This window comes from Triturus cristatus, chromosome 8 (assembly GCF_964204655.1).
Source record: "Triturus cristatus chromosome 8, aTriCri1.1, whole genome shotgun sequence".
NCBI lineage: Eukaryota > Metazoa > Chordata > Amphibia > Caudata > Salamandridae > Triturus > Triturus cristatus.
In genome coordinates, this window is record NC_140591.1 from 806606737 (window position 1) to 806624952 (window position 18216).

The 18216-nt window shown below is 44.9% G+C and overlaps 1 protein-coding gene across 2 annotated transcripts in view; it reads left to right on the forward strand.

The window, feature by feature from the left end:
* The window catches only part of CLYBL (citramalyl-CoA lyase), a 2027539-nt gene that overhangs the window by 982172 nt on the left and 1027151 nt on the right, over positions 1 to 18216 (forward strand). For both annotated transcript variants that reach the window (XM_085622259.1, XM_085622260.1), the window contains one exon: positions 7779 to 7986. In XM_085622259.1, the coding sequence (XP_085478385.1) occupies positions 7779 to 7986 (208 nt within the window). The remainder of the gene's footprint in view (positions 1 to 7778; positions 7987 to 18216) is intronic.

Genomic DNA, 18216 nt, shown 5'->3' on the forward strand with positions numbered 1-18216 from the left:
TAAATGTTTTTATACATGGGGATTTGCTGTGCATTTGTGTTTGAGTAAGGTAGTTATGTAGGAAAGAGCCAATTCTTGAGTAGTCTTCTGAAGATAAGATTGTTATTTCTGGATCTTGTATTTGCAGGTAATGAATTCCATAGTTTGGCTGCTTGAGCAGAGAAAGATGTTCCATCTATGGTTTTTTTCATATATATATATATACATATATATGTCAAAACGAATACGGCTCCTCCTGGAAATTTTGCCCATAGTATGGTGGCACGATATGCCGGTAGAGCCACCGCCGGCGGATTCGTTTTGCAAAAAGTTCAAAGTCAAAACGTGCTCTCAGGTGCAGTGAAGAAAAGCAACATTTATTTGTCAATATAACACGTTTCGAGAGCCAACACTCTCTTGTTCACATATATATATATATATTACCTACTGGCGGTCGCCAGTAGGTAGACATAGTTAGGACCTATTTTCCATAGGAAATCCGCAACATTCTATTTGGAATAACTTGGGCGCCGATCGACGAATCTTCGCAAAATTTTCAAAACTTTTGGCCAGCTCTGGTCCGCTCCTATCCTGAAAGTTTCACATGCAATTTCCCATAGGACCTTTAGCCGCAGCTACAGCCCGAACTGCTAAACGGAATTACACCAAATTTGGCAAAGAGGTAGTCCTTAGTTCAGACTCGTGCCTTTTGCTTAAATGGTGTAAATCCGTTCAGTAGTTCCTGAGAAAATGACTTTTGAAAGTACATATATATCTATGGCTTCGGAGGGTCCGCGTACCCTAAGCACAGCTTAAGCGCACCCTGCCGTGCACGAGCTGTATTCTAATTGGCGGTCAACACTCCAAATCAGGAAGTGTTGGCAGCCATCTTGTGCCTCGGTAGAACCGAGGCACAAGAAACCTAAGAAACAAACGTGCAAAACGTGAAAAGGGGGCAGGGTAGAAACACCCTGACCCCCTAGGCCTGCTCAGGGGTCCCACAAGGACCCCCAGGGCCCAAAAAAGCATTAAAAAAAAAAGAATCGCCGAAATTCGCGCAAACAGCGCGAATTTTGGCCGAAATTAAAAAAAATTAAAAACGAAGCGTGGGCTCCCGCACTTCGTTGCTATTTAGCCCCCGGGTGGGCCAAATCCTGGGGGCAATGCTTTAATTGTTATAGGGGCCCAAAGGGGCCCCGGGGACCGCCACCCCCAGGGCTTTATGCAAATGTATGCGGGGGGCTCACGGTCCCCCACAGCCCCGGAGACCGCCACCCCCCGGGGCTTAATATGATAATTTTTAGGGGGCCTCTAAGGCCCCCCGAGCCCCGGGCACTGCCACCCTGGGGCTTATTTTTTTGTAAATAAAAAAACCTGTGTGGGGGGGCTTGAACCCCCCCACACGCCCGGGGACCGCCACCTCCCCGGGGCTCTATATATGTAAATTGGGGGGTCCATGATGGACCCCCCCAGCCCCGGGGACCACCACCCACCAGGGCTTTGAAGAAGGTGGGAGGGGGGTCGCGTGGCCCCCCTCTTGAAGCCCTCGAGGGCCCTGGGGACTACCACCCCCCAGGGCCGGCTCCTGCAGTGTCCCGGGGTGCCCACCCCCGGGAAACTGTAGTTTGCTGTGGCAGGGTGGGAGCCTCGCAGCTCCCACCCTGCCATAGCAAACTGCTTTGCTATTTGGAAGAGAGAGCAGGGAAACCTGCTCTCTCTTCCAAATAGTAAAGCAGATTGCTTTTCCACAGGGGGAGCAGCATGTTAGCTGCTCCCCATGTGAAAATGCAATGCCGACCCCCCACGGCCAGCCCCGGGGGATGGGGTCCCCGGGACTATTAGTTGGGGAAAAAATTCCACTTCAAACCTGAGGGACCATAGGGGCCAAGTAGCCCACCAGGTGCTTCCAGGAAGCGCCACTGCGCTGCATTGCAGAGAGGTGGTGCAGGCAGTGTCCCTTTTTACATCTCTCTGCTACGCAGCTCTGTGGCGCTTACTGGATGTACTACGAATCGCGATTTACTCACCTGTTATCAGGAGAGACCTCAGTGCTGCATCTTTGAGCCCATTACAGATCCTGAAAAGTAATTCTAACCGTACTTACCAGTAACTTGAATTTCCTTCCATAGGCTAACATTGACTGGTTTCACTTGGAAATTCTTCTAAGTGTGGAGTTTTTGAACTTTTAAATATTCACCGAAAATCATCCGAACAACAAATTCCGATTTACTCACCTGTTATCAGGAAAGATCCCAGTGCTGCATCTTTTAGCCCTACAAAAGGGGGTGCTGATGGACGGAGCATCAGAACCAATCAAACACTCACACCCAGTCAACAGATCTGGGTTTGATCCATCACCGTTCTTTAGCCCACTCTGCCACCCCAGTTCAGACATGGCCATATGCAAATCAGTCTGACCCTGTGCCTCATGGGAACAGTCCAGCCCGAACTGCCAAGCCATGCCTTCCCTGGACCGGAAACAAGCTTCCTAGGACCGGTTTCTGGCATTTCAGCCGTCTTCAGCCAGGCTTGCTTGAATCCAGTGGCAAAGTGAGCAAGGGACTCACGTCTGAGCATACCCTGCCAACTTAGGGCGAACAAAGCGGTACAAAAGGGGGTGCTGATGGACGGAGCATCAGAACCAATCAAACACTCACACCCAGTCAACAGATCTGGGTTTGATCCATCACCGTTCTTTAGCCCACTCTGCCACCCCAGTTCAGACATGGCCATATGCAAATCAGTCTGACCCTGTGCCTCATGGGAACAGTCCAGCCCGAACTGCCAAGCCATGCCTTCCCTGGACCGGAAACAAGCTTCCTAGGACCGGTTTCTGGCATTTCAGCCGTCTTCAGCCAGGCTTGCTTGAATCCAGTGGCAAAGTGAGCAAGGGACTCACGTCTGAGCATACCCTGCCAACTTAGGGCGAACAAAGCGGTACAAAAGGGGGTGCTGATGGACGGAGCATCAGAACCAATCAAACACTCACACCCAGTCAACAGATCTGGGTTTGATCCATCACCGTTCTTTAGCCCACTCTGCCACCCCAGTTCAGACATGGCCATATGCAAATCAGTCTGACCCTGTGCCTCATGGGAACAGTCCAGCCCGAACTGCCAAGCCATGCCTTCCCTGGACCGGAAACAAGCTTCCTAGGACCGGTTTCTGGCATTTCAGCCGTCTTCAGCCAGGCTTGCTTGAATCCAGTGGCAAAGTGAGCAAGGGACTCACGTCTGAGCATACCCTGCCAGGGATTTAACCCAGATCTCTTGACTGGGGGAGAATGTATGCATTGTCAGCATTCCGTCCATCATTTGTTTGTTGTAACGCATCTTTTAGCCCAGCACTGACCCTGAAGAGTAATTTTAACCGTACTTACCAGTAACTTGTATTTCCTTCCATAGGAATCCATTGTCTGGTTTTCATCAGAAAAGTTTCTAAGTGTCTATTTTCACAAACTAAAAATATTCCTAAAAAATCGCCTGTATGACTTAAACGCATTCTTTCAACTGTTTACAGGAGATGCACCAGTTCTGGATCCAGGATCCACCACTGAGTAAGGAAAAGTAACAATAACACTACTTACCTGCTAAGTGAATTTTCTGCCATAGGATAACATTGGTGATTCTATGTGAAAAGATTTCTAATTGTCAACTTTTAAAATACAATAATATTCCTAAAACATCAGTACTGTAACCAAAACGCTTTTACTCAACAGTTTATAGGAGATGTCCAAGGACTGAATCTAGGATCCAGTCCTGTGGTTTGAAAAGTAATCCATAAAGTAACTAATTGCATTTACTAGAAATTCACATTGAGCTCAATGTTGCATTGTGTTTGAAATTGTGTTGCCCATTGCAACAACTGTAACTACTGTACTTAAAAGTTTAAAAAATGTAGTAAATCAGTATCAAAAAAATAAATATAACAATTAATACATTTAAAAATTGTCATTTACAAAACCTTTGAAATTCACTGAAAAAATCATAGGTTTCAGGCCTGATATAGTTAGGAATTAGCATTTTAAAAAACCTTAGAAATTCACTGAAAAAACCATAGGTTTTAGGGGTGTTATAGTTAGCTGGACATTTCACTCGTACAAAACCATTCTAATTCCTCCGATATAGTTAGTTGTACTAACTATATCTCGCGCACCCCCAATCCACTGCTGATGATGTCACATATTACATCATTCATGACATGGTCAGTGACATCACTGATGACATCTCAAATGACATCACTGATGACATCATCCAGTGAATGTTGTTTGGTTCGTTATTTAAATATGTATTATATATATATAGCAATTTGCATTGAAGAATGAGTGGATATATAAATATAAATATCTGGATGGAGGATTTAGTAGCAGTGTGATTGACTGTTTACTTGACTAATTTATAGTGTCTCACTAAATATATTGGATAGTGACTAAACTGTGTGAATATCTGTGTCACTTTGTCAGTTGTTGTGTTAACTGCTTCTCCAGTTGGTTACTAGCTATGTGAAAGTCTATATTATTTATTGATTAGTTAACTGAGTATTTGTATGGGAGAGTGAATGTGTGTGTGGTTCGGTGGGGGGGTGTGTGACTGCCCAAAGATGTGTGAATAGTTGATTCAGTAGGTATAGGAAGTTAAAACGACATGTTATAACAGTTGTTTTGGTGAGTAAATATCTTTATGGGTGTGGTTATGAGCCAATATATGTCTCATTGGTACATGTCCAACAAACTAGAAAAATAAAAGCCAGTGTATTTGTCAGCTGTTGTATATAAATAAGTATACATACGACTCAGTGATTGTATGAGTGACTGTATGGATAACTGTATACTTGTAATAGTGATTTTATAACACACTAAGTATGAGTTACTATCTATATGAATAGATGAAGTGCTGTTTGTATAAGTGTGTAGCTAAGTAAATGTAAGTATGATCCATTGTTTGCATAAGTGAGTAGGATGACTTCATAAGTGATTAGGATGTGTGCTCGTGTGTAATGTCGATATAGGTGTATAAGTCTATTTGATAGTGTTTTATTGATCATTGACAGCATGTATGAGTGAATCTATAGGTAAGTGATTAGATGTGTGTATAGATCTAGGAATCACTGAGTGGGTGTTTAGAAACTTGTATTGGTGTCAATGGATTCAAATATGGCACTCTGTATTTTACAGTGAGTGATGAAAGGTTATACTAGTGTATGATGAGGTGTATCTGATTGTCCCGTGGATGATGTCATCAGTGATGTCATTTGAGATGTCATCAGTGATGTCACTAACCATGTCATGAATGATGTAATATGTGACATCATCAGCAGTGGATTGCAGGCGCGCGAGATATAGTTAGTGCAACTAACTATATTGGAGGAATTTGAATGGTTTTGTACGAGTGAAATGTCCAGCTAACTATAACACCCCTAAAACCTATGTTTTTTTCAGTGAATATATATATCTATATATCCAGACACCGTTCAATCCTTTTTTCCAAAAGATTGCGCCGAGCCCCAATTAGCTTTTTTAAGCGTGCTTTATTTCATCAAGTTATGGCAAACAACTCCCGACGCGTTTCGAAACCCAAAGGTTCCTTGGTCACGGGACCAAGGAACCTTTGGGTTTCGAAACGCGTCGGGAGTATACGTTTTTATTTGTTTTTTATCAAACTCCACAGGGACACCTAGTAACAGCCTGTGGTTACTGCACTCTTTCCTTGAGCCCTGATAAGGGAATAGAATTACATACTGTGCAGCAAATGCTTTATCAGAGCAAAAAATAAATAGAAATGAATGGCGTGCGGCCGCAATGTTTAAAGTGAATACATTTAAAGTGAGCATTAAGAAGTGGGAGCATTATTTGCGTGTTTTGTAGCTGTTGCCTTTTGGCGTGCTTTAATTGTATTTGTTTAAAGCTACATGCGCGCCGTGCCGTTAGTGCCTGAAAAGTAAATAAATAGCAAATAAAGGCTGGCAGCTGCCATGTTGAAAGGTAAAAGCAACAATAATATAAAGGCGCCGCCGGCCTTTTCTTTTTTTTTTTTACTTATTTATTTTATTAGCATTTGCGGCACACCGCGCTTTAGCTTCAGTTGTTTATAGCTAAAGCGCGGCGTACCCGATTACTAGTAAAAGTAAATAAATGGAAAAGAAATGCGGTGGTCACCAGCTTTGTTTTTTCTATTTATTTACTTTTGTAGCAATTGCGGCATGCTGCGCCATAGCTTCAGATGTTTAAAACTAAAGCACAGCGTGCCTCGATTGTTACAAAAGTAAATAAATGGAAAAGAAATGCAGTATCCGCCCGCCTTTTTTCCCCCCTATTTATTTACTTTTGTAGCAATCGTGGCATGCCGCACTTCAGCGTTAAATGTGTGAAGCTAAATTGTGGTGTGTCACGAATGCTAATAAAGTTAATAAATAGTAAAAAAAAGATTTACTTGGGAAATTTTACAGTAAGGCTGACTTAAAAAAAATTACCTCCTCTGCAGCATCACGGGTTGCAGAAGTGGGATAACATGTTGTGCCTCGTAAAACAACCACAAACCAGGGCGGGTTGCAAAAACCAGACAGCATGTTGTGACTGCTTCAGCAAGACATTAATTAACTAAATAGAGCTCACTAACTATTAATGAAACCTGGAGAGTAAGGACACATGTAAGAGGGGCTGTCCTCATGGGAGTGGATAACGGAAGAGCGGGAGGTATTAAGAAGGGACTACTAAGTCTATTCACGACTCAAAAGCCATCCTTTACACAGGACAGTAAGAGGAGCAAATTGAAAAGATGGGTGGAAAATGGGCGGAGCTTAAAGTCCATACCTGAATACAGCATGTCTCAAAGAGACAGTGCAAGTGCTGCTGAGGTGAGAGCTAAAAACTGGCCTCCTGCCGCCAGCCCCACTATACTCAGTAGAGAGACAGAGGGTTTGGTTCAATTTACTGCATGGAAGACTACCCTGAGTGCGAGGGGTTCTCTAAATTAGCGGCTAGCCGGCCGACCTGGTGACTAAGGGCCTGATTGTGATGGTGGTCGGACGAGCATCCATCTGCCATCCTGTCAGCAACGGGACCGGCCGACAGGGATTCGGCGGTCCCACCAGACATATTACGATTAGATCGCAGTGGAGGCGGTCGGAAACATGCCTCATAGCATTGAGGCTTGTGCTGTGGCCCGAAAAAGGGCTGCAGCACAATCCTCAATGCAATGAGGCATGTTTGTAAACATCCCTGCACTATGTGGCAGGCACTATGCGGTGTCTGGCAGATGGTGAAGGGATGTTTAGGGGCGCACCATAGGTTCCCCCCAGGACCCATGTCAGGGAGAAAGGGGGACCCACTAGGGGCTCCAAAAGTCACTTTCCGACAGCCTTTTCATGGCGGGTTAACCACCATGACACGGCCGGCAGAAAGGGACATTGTAATCACTACAGCGGTGCTTGAGCAGGCATCGCCACCATTGTAGGGATTTCAGTCCGTCCGACAGGCTCCTTCAGCCTGTCGGATGCATGGCGGATGTCTCTCCTAGCCCGTCCACCCACCGCCTGCCATACTAATGCGGTGCGTGGTCCTGCATGGGCCGACGGCGGTGGGGCCGCCACCGATGGCCTGATGGTGGCGGTCCCACCACCATCGTAATTAGTCCCTTAATGAGAATGAGAGAATGATGGTGACTCAGTGGCCTGTGTTGGGGGTGTTGCACAACAGATGCTTTTGTTAATTGATGTTACATACAAACAGACATAGTTTAAGTACAATCGGTGTCAAGTAGCAAAAAGACTAAACTAATTACGACCTTTTGTATTGTTTTTAGATATCAATCTCTTCCTAATGCTGGGGACCAAAAGTTCTTGCAAAGTTGCTTCCGTCGCTATAACTCCCAGGCTACTCACAAATATATTCCGAGAAGGGCGTTGCTTTATATACCTGGAAACGATGAAAGAAAGATCCAGAAAATACCATCTTTAAATGTAGACTGCGCTGTATTGGACTGTGAAGATGGTGTTGCTCTGAACAAGAAGGTAATGACTTTTTATCATTAAAAAATGTAACATTTCGGTATATGGTCTGCAAAAAGAGTTTATTTTTGTTAAATCAGGTTTTTCCGCTCTGTTCTTGTTCAGTTCACTCGCTCAGCACTGTCATCCAGTTTCAGAGCAAACACAGCAGATGTAACCTACGTTCAGGGCTACTGACGTTATGCTCTGAGGCAGAGCCAAATGGACATGACTGAGTTTTGCACAAAGAAGGACAAATTATGCAGCATATGGTGTGATAAAAGCAATCTAATGTTAGGGTTTTCCAGAGATGTGCATTAATAAAAACATGGATCCTAACACATTACAAAATACAGACATTTCTTAAAAAGAAGCTGTGCAGATTGAGCAGATGATTTTCAAAATGTTATTGACCAACAATTAAGTATTTAGTCTTGCATGCAAGCCCAGGACCATCGTTTTACTGATACCATCCTTTGCAACTTTCAGAGCAAAATAGTTGGTATAAAATATTTGCACTTGAACTTGGGGAGATACTTTACCAAGGAAACTTAAAAGCAGCATGTTGGTACCCACAAAAATTGGCCCCTTTCGTCTGATGAGTGCCAACAGGTCTATCTTAAAAGATAATTACATCATCCGGCAATGTTCACACCTGGTCGGTATCTGCACACTCATTTATCAAGGTAAAATGTGACCAGATAAAGTTCACAAAGAAAAAGGATCTGCATTGTATTCCATTTTCAGAATTATTAGTACTAGTAGATGCATCAGCTAAAAACTATTTTTATTGAACTCTGTAAACTATGCAAGAGATGGTGGATCATGTAGTACATCCATAAGCATGTAGAAAAACACAGAGGCCACTCCCAAGATTCATTAAAATATCTAGACCCCCATGTAGCAAAACTCTTCGACAAAATTAGGACCATGACTCCCTATGTCAGCAAAAGAGGATTAGGCCAATTAGGAACGATGGAAGCTCTGGCCAAAGGGAGGTTGGCGCACCAGTCAATAGTATTGAGCAGGGCAGCAGGGACACAGACTGCGGTACTTCCTGATACAGCTTGGCAGCCACTGTATGCACAGGAAGACTTCCGGGCCAGTAGAAGAAGAGTCGGGAGAAGAAGCCTTGCCTCCAAAACATCCTTGCCTGGCAATCGAAGTTGATGGGTTATTATTGGTGCACTCAGTTTTCACCCTTTTGCATGCTTGCATCTTTTTTGTTTTTGTCCTGGGTGGTTTACGTGGTTAGGGCTTTGTTGTTCGCTTCTCTCCTTCTATAGGTCCTGTTACCATGGCCTAAGAGACTTCTACGTTTCCATACCTGTTTTCAGCAGTGTCTGTCACGCTGCTTCCAATTCACTTGGTTTTACTCTGTTTGGCTGTCCTATGGTCTCCAGGCAACTGGGGGCTAAATATAGAAACTTCCACTACTGTGCAGATTAGGAGTCCAATTCTATTTTGTGCATACGTCGCCTGAAGTTATTTATGTTACTTTCATAACTATCTTCCATCCTTTGCCAGACCATCCATTGTGCAGACAAACTCCAGAACGTCCTAACTGACTACCTGCTAATGCATTTCCTAAAGGTTCCAGTGTAGCCACTTGTCATTTTCCTTATCCCTTTTCTCCCGAAGGTTCGTCCCATAGCCTTGATTCCAGCAGGGTTTGAAACGCACCCCAGTCACCCTCTGTTCTGAGTCACATTCTGTGTGCTCTCGCGCCTGTCAAGCAGTGGAATCAAATAATTCCTGTTTGATTCTTTTGAGCAGGCTTCTCCAGCGAGTAGCTCGAGAACTACTGATAGCTCTCTAGCTACCTATCAGTCGTTCTCCTGTGCGCATCCCAGCCTTATAAATTGCAAACTATTTCTTGGTTGCATTTATATATATGTCAAAATTGTGTATTCTGTGACGAAAATGTGTGGATTTTCAGAACTCCTAAGCTATAGTCCCAGACAGTATGGAGGAAATCTCCCACCTGTTCAACACATTGTAGGCATTGCGGATCATCTGTTCTATGCATGCGCCGCAGGAGCTTTGGAGTCCAGTATATACGGTGTAGATATTAAACTGTTTGAGGCAAAATCTAGCAATTATAGCGGCCTGCTACCGACTCTTATGCATGGTCAACCACTCTCCCTCGTCCAGCTCTCCCTCCCACCGCTCCCGCAGTGTCTGGAAGGAGTCCGGGATGTTGATCACTAGGGATTTATATATAAGGGAGATGCAGCCTTTATCAGGAAGAGGAGCCATTGTGAGCCTCGCCTTGAGGAGTCGCACCCTCTTAGGTACATTCTCAAGGGATGATGCAGCTGCAATCACCTCTATAACTGGGCCTTCTCCAACCTGACTTGTCCTGGAGTTGGGTGAAGGACTTCATATCTGTGCCTGTCAGTACATGACCGAAGGTAGCATTCCGAGGTAATCCCATCCCTGAAAACCCTGCAGCCGTGAAACATCTGTCATAGGGGTTCGACACCACGGGGGTATCTTGTGCCTTAGTTTGCCTTCCCATCGGAGGTCTCGAGAGAGGACCCTGTAAAACCAAACAAATTCCACCTACACCACAATTTTTATACATTGCTCATAAGTAACTGAATCAGTACATAGCAATGAAGTAATGTTAAGTCAGACACTTAATATAAAAGCCTGCATTATATACAAAGTCCATTTATTTTTTCTTACAAAATTACTTCTTTACTCATTTGGAAAATTCCTTTTTTAATAAATAACATGAATAGCAAAAAACAATCCTGAAATGTGTCCCCTATATCAAAGAAGCCCCCTCCCTCACATCCTCAACCTGCTCACACTAAAAGAACTGAAGCCATAATCTACTCATCAATCTAGCTCATTTATACCCCATTAATACTACACATACTCAATATATCTCAACACAACTAAAACAAATGAGGGAACTGAACCGCATGGGCATTGGTGTCACCCCATGTTAATATATTAGCATCCATTTTTCAAGTATGCATCTTTTATAATGCCAACACACTATTTCAGTGCCTTAAACAGTTACATGCCTTCCCATTATTACCAAGATATACAATATCTCAACTCTGATAATGATCAAGACAGATAACTTCATTAGATTTCCAGCATTGTGCCGAAGCGTGTTTTGTTATGAGACCGAATATTTGTGACACACCTTCCTCAAGACACCTTAAAATGCCATGATCTAAACAGTAGGAAGGATGAGATAAGGGGTTGAAAGCATTCCTACATCAAAATGATAATTAAATTAGAATTGATGTTTATTTCATCAAGGCTCATACCATGCTAATTCAAAGCAGACAATAAAGTTAACATTCCAGTATCAAATATTGTATGTGTACTCGGAAAAAACACGAATTAACCCGGAAATGCACCAACAAATGAATAGCAAACCTCCACTGTCACACATGTGAGCACCCTAGTGACACCCTAAAGAAACAGACTTACGCCAAACAACATGTGAGTCTGAGGGAGGACCTGCAGATTTGCAACACAGCCTGTGTCAAAGGGGAGGCCGGTGGCGGTAGCCGACCCCTGTATATATATATATAATAGAGTGGAGGACAGTTGCCCATGCACCACCTCTCCAACCAATATGTGTGTCGTCCTTTGGAGGACCAGAAGATAGGAGGCACGAAAATAGGACAATAGGTCAGCCATCCCCTATCCACCGGCAAAGGTAGACTTACAGCACTTGATAAAGCCATGCCTTGCCCCCCTCCCCCCCAAACAAAAGCAGCAGGGGCCAATGAGAATGTTGTCATTGTTGACTGAGGTATATAGTTAGGGGTAATTTTGCACAGCGTAATGTCTGCATTATGTCTGGATATTGTAGACATTTAGCCTGAGAAGTACAGGAGCAAAGCATACATGGGAGGATCCCTACAGGAGGAACTAGACACTCCGGTGAATGAATTCAACAACAAACTATCCCCACCCCCTTCATATAGTTCTGAACATGAAGTACCTGATGTGATTAACTAGGGCCAATGACTAAGTACCGGGCAAAGCAAAATACCTTGCACTGCCCAGGGAACCACAACATAATAATAAACCAGCTAAATATAACAACAACACCCCAACGAAAAGGGAGACTGGCAGGTGGGCCCCTAGACAGACCACGCTGCCCTCTAACTGTCATTCTTTTTTTTGTAACATATTTTTATTAATTTCCTTGACTTTACAATTCACACAAGCAATTGTGCATAGCGTGTACATTACACTGCAATAATTAGAACAAACACTGAACTATTCCACCCGATCCCACCCCCATACAGACTCAGCCTTACATCGTTATACATGCGTGACAGCCAGCATTACAGTATAAACATTTATACATAATAACACAGTTATATTCCATATCCTTTGTACTGTGTAATGAGCCTACCACATCCCGCGTTTTGCCCAACATATTTCTGTGAGCAACATCCATAAGTATGTTTGTGTCCTTTTATTGTGCCTGCACATCAGTAGCTATAAACTCTTTCAACATCGTGTTCCATTCCATTGAGATGGGCTTCTTATGCAATTCCCTATGTTCCTCCCGCTTGAGTTCAGCACCCTCTGCACTACCCCATCTAATCATTTCATTATATCAATCTAATATCGATGGTGATTTGGCAATCTTCCATCTCATAGTAATATTTCTCTTAGCTAATATCAGCGCCACATTTGCGAATTTTCAGACAGGGTTTCCCTTCTTTCCTTTTAACCCAAGCCTAGCAGACGATACTCTAATGAGACATTGTTCCTCATCGGAGCAAAACCTTTCACTATTCTGTGTACTGTTAACCAGTAATTGGTTACTTTCGGACAATCCCATAATATATGTAGTAAAGCTGCACCTGAGGAGTGGCATCTGGGGCAAGTATCCGCGGTGTCTGGGAACATTAAGTTTAATTTGTACGGGGTCAAATAGGCACGGTGGACAATCATGAGCTGTATGAATTTCAATTTTGGATTCCTGGATACCTTTCTTGGGTATTCCAATAGTGTTCCCCATTCTCTATCAGTGAGCACACGGCCTATGTCCGTGTTCCATATGTCTCGGGTGGTTTGGAGTGAGACAGCAGTGTGTGTTCGAATCCCCTGGTACAACCATTTTGTCAAGTGACCATCGTTGCACATCAAGTATTGCATGTGAGTTAACTCGTGAGTTGGAGGTTCCGTTCTTTCTGGGGCCCAAGCATTTCGAATGTATCTAGTGATATTTGCATGGAGTAGAAATAGTATGTTCGGCACCCCCTGTGCTCTCATAAATGTGTCATGGTTCATCAATGTTCCATCCGTAAAGAACATGCCCATTGTGTTCACACCCACCTCCGCCCAAGCAGATATATGCTTAAGTGTTACCGCCCCTGATGGTAGGGGGAGTCCCAGTAGGGGGATATTAGGAGCATAAGGGGCCAGTGTCTTTGTGTAACGTGTTGCCTTTCTCCAATATAATAATGCCTTTCTAAGCTGTGGTGGCACTGTCGGAGGAATTTTGCTGTTTGGTAGCAAAAGGGTATGTAATTCCCCCAGTTCCCAGGGGTGGCGAGTCATGGCGATTTCTTGTAAATTGCGTCCTGAAATCCAATACGCCAACCACTGCAATTGACCCGCATAACAATAAGCTTTCAGGTCTGGTACTCCCAATCCCCCTTGTTTTGTATCTAATTGTAGTTTAGTGAGCCCTATCTGTCTACTACCCGCCCCCCATTATAATTTTATTAGGAGGGAATCTAGCAGTTTAAACACCTGTGCTGGGATAATAAGGTAGGTTGGTAAAATAATATAGTAGTCTAGGGAGTACCACCATTTTGGCAATGGCTACTCGTCCTGGCACCGATATTGGCAGCGAGGTCCAGAATCTTATTTGCGCTTTAAGCCCCGCAATAGCTCGATTTAGGTTTCTATCTAAAATATCCTCCATCTCTCTATATATCTGGATCCCCAGATATCTGAAAGAGACGGTCGCTGTTTGGAATGTCTAGCGTCCAAAACGAATCGGATCAGCTCGTGCCATGTCTGTGAAAAAATACGCATATGACTTATTATCATTCATGGAAAGACCTGAGAGCCGCTGAAATGTAGCAAAAATCGTGGGTATTGGGTCGCAATTCTCATAAAGATTGTTGAGATACAATATGAAGTCATCCGCATATGCTGAAATGATGTGTGTCTCTCTTCCCACTTGTATCCCCCTATGCCCTGCCAGGGTACGAAGTTTAAGAAGTAGTGGCTCCAAGGCTAAAATAAATAATAAAGGTGAAAGTGGGCAACCTTGTCTGGTACCCTTTGCTATCGTGTATTGTTGTGAGATATGTACACCTGTATGTGCACACGCTGTGGGGTTTGTGTATACCAACTGTACCCATTTCACAAATTCCTCCGGAAATCCAAACTTTGGGAGAGTACGTAGCATATATTGCCATTGCAGAGAGTCAAATGCTTGATGTAAGTCTAGGGAGATGCAACCCTGTAAATTGGCGGCTGCTGGTGCGTGTGACATCACCTGGTGTAGTCTCCTAATATTAAGAGCCGTACATCTACCCGGCACAAACCCACACTGATCAATGGGAATCAGTCGAGGGATATACTGTAGAATTCTATTTGCCAACAGTTTACTCAGAATCTTATAATCTGTATTTAGAAGCGAGAGGGGTCTGTAGCCTGCCATGTCTGTACTGTCCCTGCCCGGTTTCGGGAGCGAGACCACTGTCGCTTGCAGTGTAGTAACAGGGAGTGAGCCAGTGTCTATTGATGCCTGATACAGTCTCAGTAAATGGGGGACTAATAATTCTGAGTATGTTGCGTAGAACTCTATGGGCAATCCATCATTGCCCGGTGTTTTGTTGCGGGGTAGAGCCTTTATTGCCGCTCTGATTTCCATGCTATTCTAGACATCTGAAGGTCTGATATGTGAGCATTCAGTAACTGTGGGAGTTGCAGCCCTTCAAAGAAGGACTCGTATTCACCTTCATCAACCTCTTCCGGCGCCGCATACAACTGTTCGTAATAGTTTTTAAAGGCAGTGTTTATTTCTAATTAAGTACACACAACAGCGCCGTCTGGAGTGTTGATTTCAAGAATAGGAGCCATTGGTGGTGCATCTTTAATAATTCTAGCGAGTAGTGGGCCTGCTCTATCTGCTATTGCAGGCTGCTTCTGCGTGTATAAGCGGTAATCTAGAGTACAAAGTTCTTCTAGGAGTTCTGCGTGTGTTATATGGGCCTCTTGTGATGCATCCTTAGATGTGTCGCTGGATGCTGCTTCTTGTTCTAACTTACCCAGCTTATTTTCCACTTCTGTGAGTTTCTCAAGTAAGACAACGCGCGCTCCCACCCAAGTGCTAATCGCCACCCCTCGTATCACAGTTTTAAAAGCGTCTCATTCAATTTGACGTGTGCTGGTGGTGTCTGTGTTATCAGTAAAGTAATTAACTATGGCTGTAGAGATGGTACTATGGAATACCGGGTCCTCCAACAACGAGGAGTGCAACCTCCAGGTTGGTATTGGTGTGGGGACTTTGCCCCATAATAGTGTAACTTCCAGAGGGTTATGATCCGGCCCTCTAAGTGTCATTCAATGTACAGATGAAAGTGCTTCAGGATGCGCATTGTAGTGGGTTTGGGCTCAACCTGCGGACCCAGTCGATCATGCACGTCTTCGCTTTGCAAAATGCAGAGGCACAGCTTCTGCATGTCTTGTAGTAGTCCCTGGATGGCTTGGGTTGACAGATTACATGTCAGCTCCTTGTTGCGGGATCTTTGAGAGGGTTTGTTGTGTCCAAGTTTAGCGTGGTGAGGGCAGAGCACTGCCTGACCGAGAGCCGAACGCCCCCCAGAGGAGCCCCCCTCCTGGGCCATCCACTCCCTGACCCGAATGTAGGGTCATCTTCCTCCCATCGCTATGGGACCTCCTGCTCCATTGTATGTCTCTCCTTGCGGGCAGCTTCCTGCGGGATCAGTTTCTGATTCAGTCACCAGTCCTCTCAAGGGGGGGCCTCTCCTCCGTCGACCAACATGCAAGCTCCAGCATGTCAAAAACTAATGATTTGGGCTGAAACATCAACTTGAGTTTGGTGGGGAATAAGAGCATTTATCGCAGACCCAGGTCTCGCAGATTTACATTGACCAAGTCGTTGGATTATCACTGCTTTTGGACCTCCCAGGTATAGTCGAGTTAGACCATCATAGTTCGGGAGTCATGGTACACAGTGCCCTTCAGCCGTGCAGAGAACAAGGTCTCCGTCTTAGTAATTCAAGAACTGTGCAAATATCGGTCGGATGGGGCTCCCAGGGGCCGCCCCAACCCCAGGGCATGATGAGCCCGCTTCAGCAGGAAACAGAGGGACCTCTACCTAGCGGGCACAAAGGAATTGAGTCCAGACAGAAGGAGCCCAACCTCCTCAATCTTTGCTTCCAGTGTAGTACTAGAGTTGCTGATGGCCTGGAGTCTCACAGCGGTAAAGGTCTTCACGTCTCCGCCTGCGAGCAACAGCGCAGTTGCAGTGTCACCAGGAGCCACCAGTGTCTCAACAGAGGCCCGGGTCGGGTACCTGTCCAGCTTTCACTGGGATGGAGTCAAGGTCGATCTGTCCCGACCCCCGGCATCCCGTCTGCGGTAACCTCCTGGTATCCAGAACAGGCAAGCCAGAGCCAAGGAGCCCCTTCCCCGGGGAAGCAACTATCTTGGATTATATCCCCGAGCACCATTGCAATGGTTATATCCCCGAGCACCATAGCAGTCCAGTTCCAGGTCTCCCACCCAGGCCTGCTCACCGCAGTGACTAGATGCTGTTGAGGGGGAGCACATGCAGCCTGGGGAAAGAAAGCACTGATTACCATGGCTATGTGGGGAGTTCCTCCGGACATGACTGCCTCCTCACCTGTTGCCAATGAATCCAGAATCCAGACCATCACATCTGCAGAATTGAAAGCTCCCCCTTTTCCTCGCACTGCAGAGGTCACTGCCCAGTCCCAGACCACCAGCTCCTGACCCGCTTACCACTGCAGGATGCACATGGGAGCACAAGCGGCTGGGGGTGCTGGATGAGAAGGCCTCCATGGGCCAGTTGAGGGTGCCAGGCTCTCCTGGGAGGGATCAACTAGGCACAAGCTGGAGCGGGACCAGTTCTTAAGGCCCCCACACCCGAACTGCCGTCCACCTTGGAGATCACAAGCTGGGAGCTGCCATGTTGGGAGGCACGGTCCCTGAAGGCTCTATCTTTGGTGAGGTTGCTCTGGTGGTTCCATGCCCAGGTTGCCATGCAGGCCAGTCCAGTATCAGTGTTGGGATGCAGGCGGTGCGTAAAGTCCGTAGGCACCGTGTACCACAGGACGAGTCCGGATTTTCTCATGCAGTAGTCGGAGCATTTTCAGAATGGGACTGCCATGTTGGCTGCCCAGCCACACCCCCCATCTTCCAAAGTATATCTAAAGGTGATTTTTGATTGATAAATCATGTGTGGAGAGCTATTACTAATATGATTACTTTTGTGCCAAGAGCACAGCAGCTGTGGCTCGCCTATATTACGTACGTATAGGCATTCCACATTGATACACCCTTTTTTACATTACTGCTGGCAACCCCCCTGATGCACTTAGGTGATCACTGCTGGTAATCTTAGACATTGTGGTTACTAATCTAATCTTGTCTGATATGATGGCTGTTACAACACTAATAATAGTAGCCGTAATACTTTTGTTTAACCTAAGTAGCTCTTTATTATACAAAAGGTTTGAGACCCCTGCTCTAGAGCCTCTTCCTCATCAGGTCTTTTCTGCATCTAAAGTAACTCAGCCTTGGTGCTACGGATCTCTGAGATCCTTTTGTATTTATATAGTTTCATTTAGTGTGGTATGCTGTTTACCAAAACGTTTGCAATTTTTGACCACTAGAGACCACTTTCGGATCCTAGCAAGAAAAGGAGGCAAGAGAAGAAAGGGTTTGTGAAGCACAAGTAGGTACAGGATGGACGGTTCAGTGTTCGATTAAATGCCCATCTTCCTAGAGATTTTTGGTAAAATCTCAGTGACCAATGCACAAAGTTCAAGAGAATGTGAATATTTTCATGCCTACTCCTGTGCATGATTTTCTAATTTTTGTCAATTGAGATGCATCTCTTTCAGTTCTGTGAACATATGCATCGATGCCAAGAATCTTACACCTGCCCTAAGCATAGTTAAGTTGTATTTTTTTTAATTTTCAGCCACTAAAGGATATAAATATTTTCCGTTATGATAGTGTGCAACATATGCT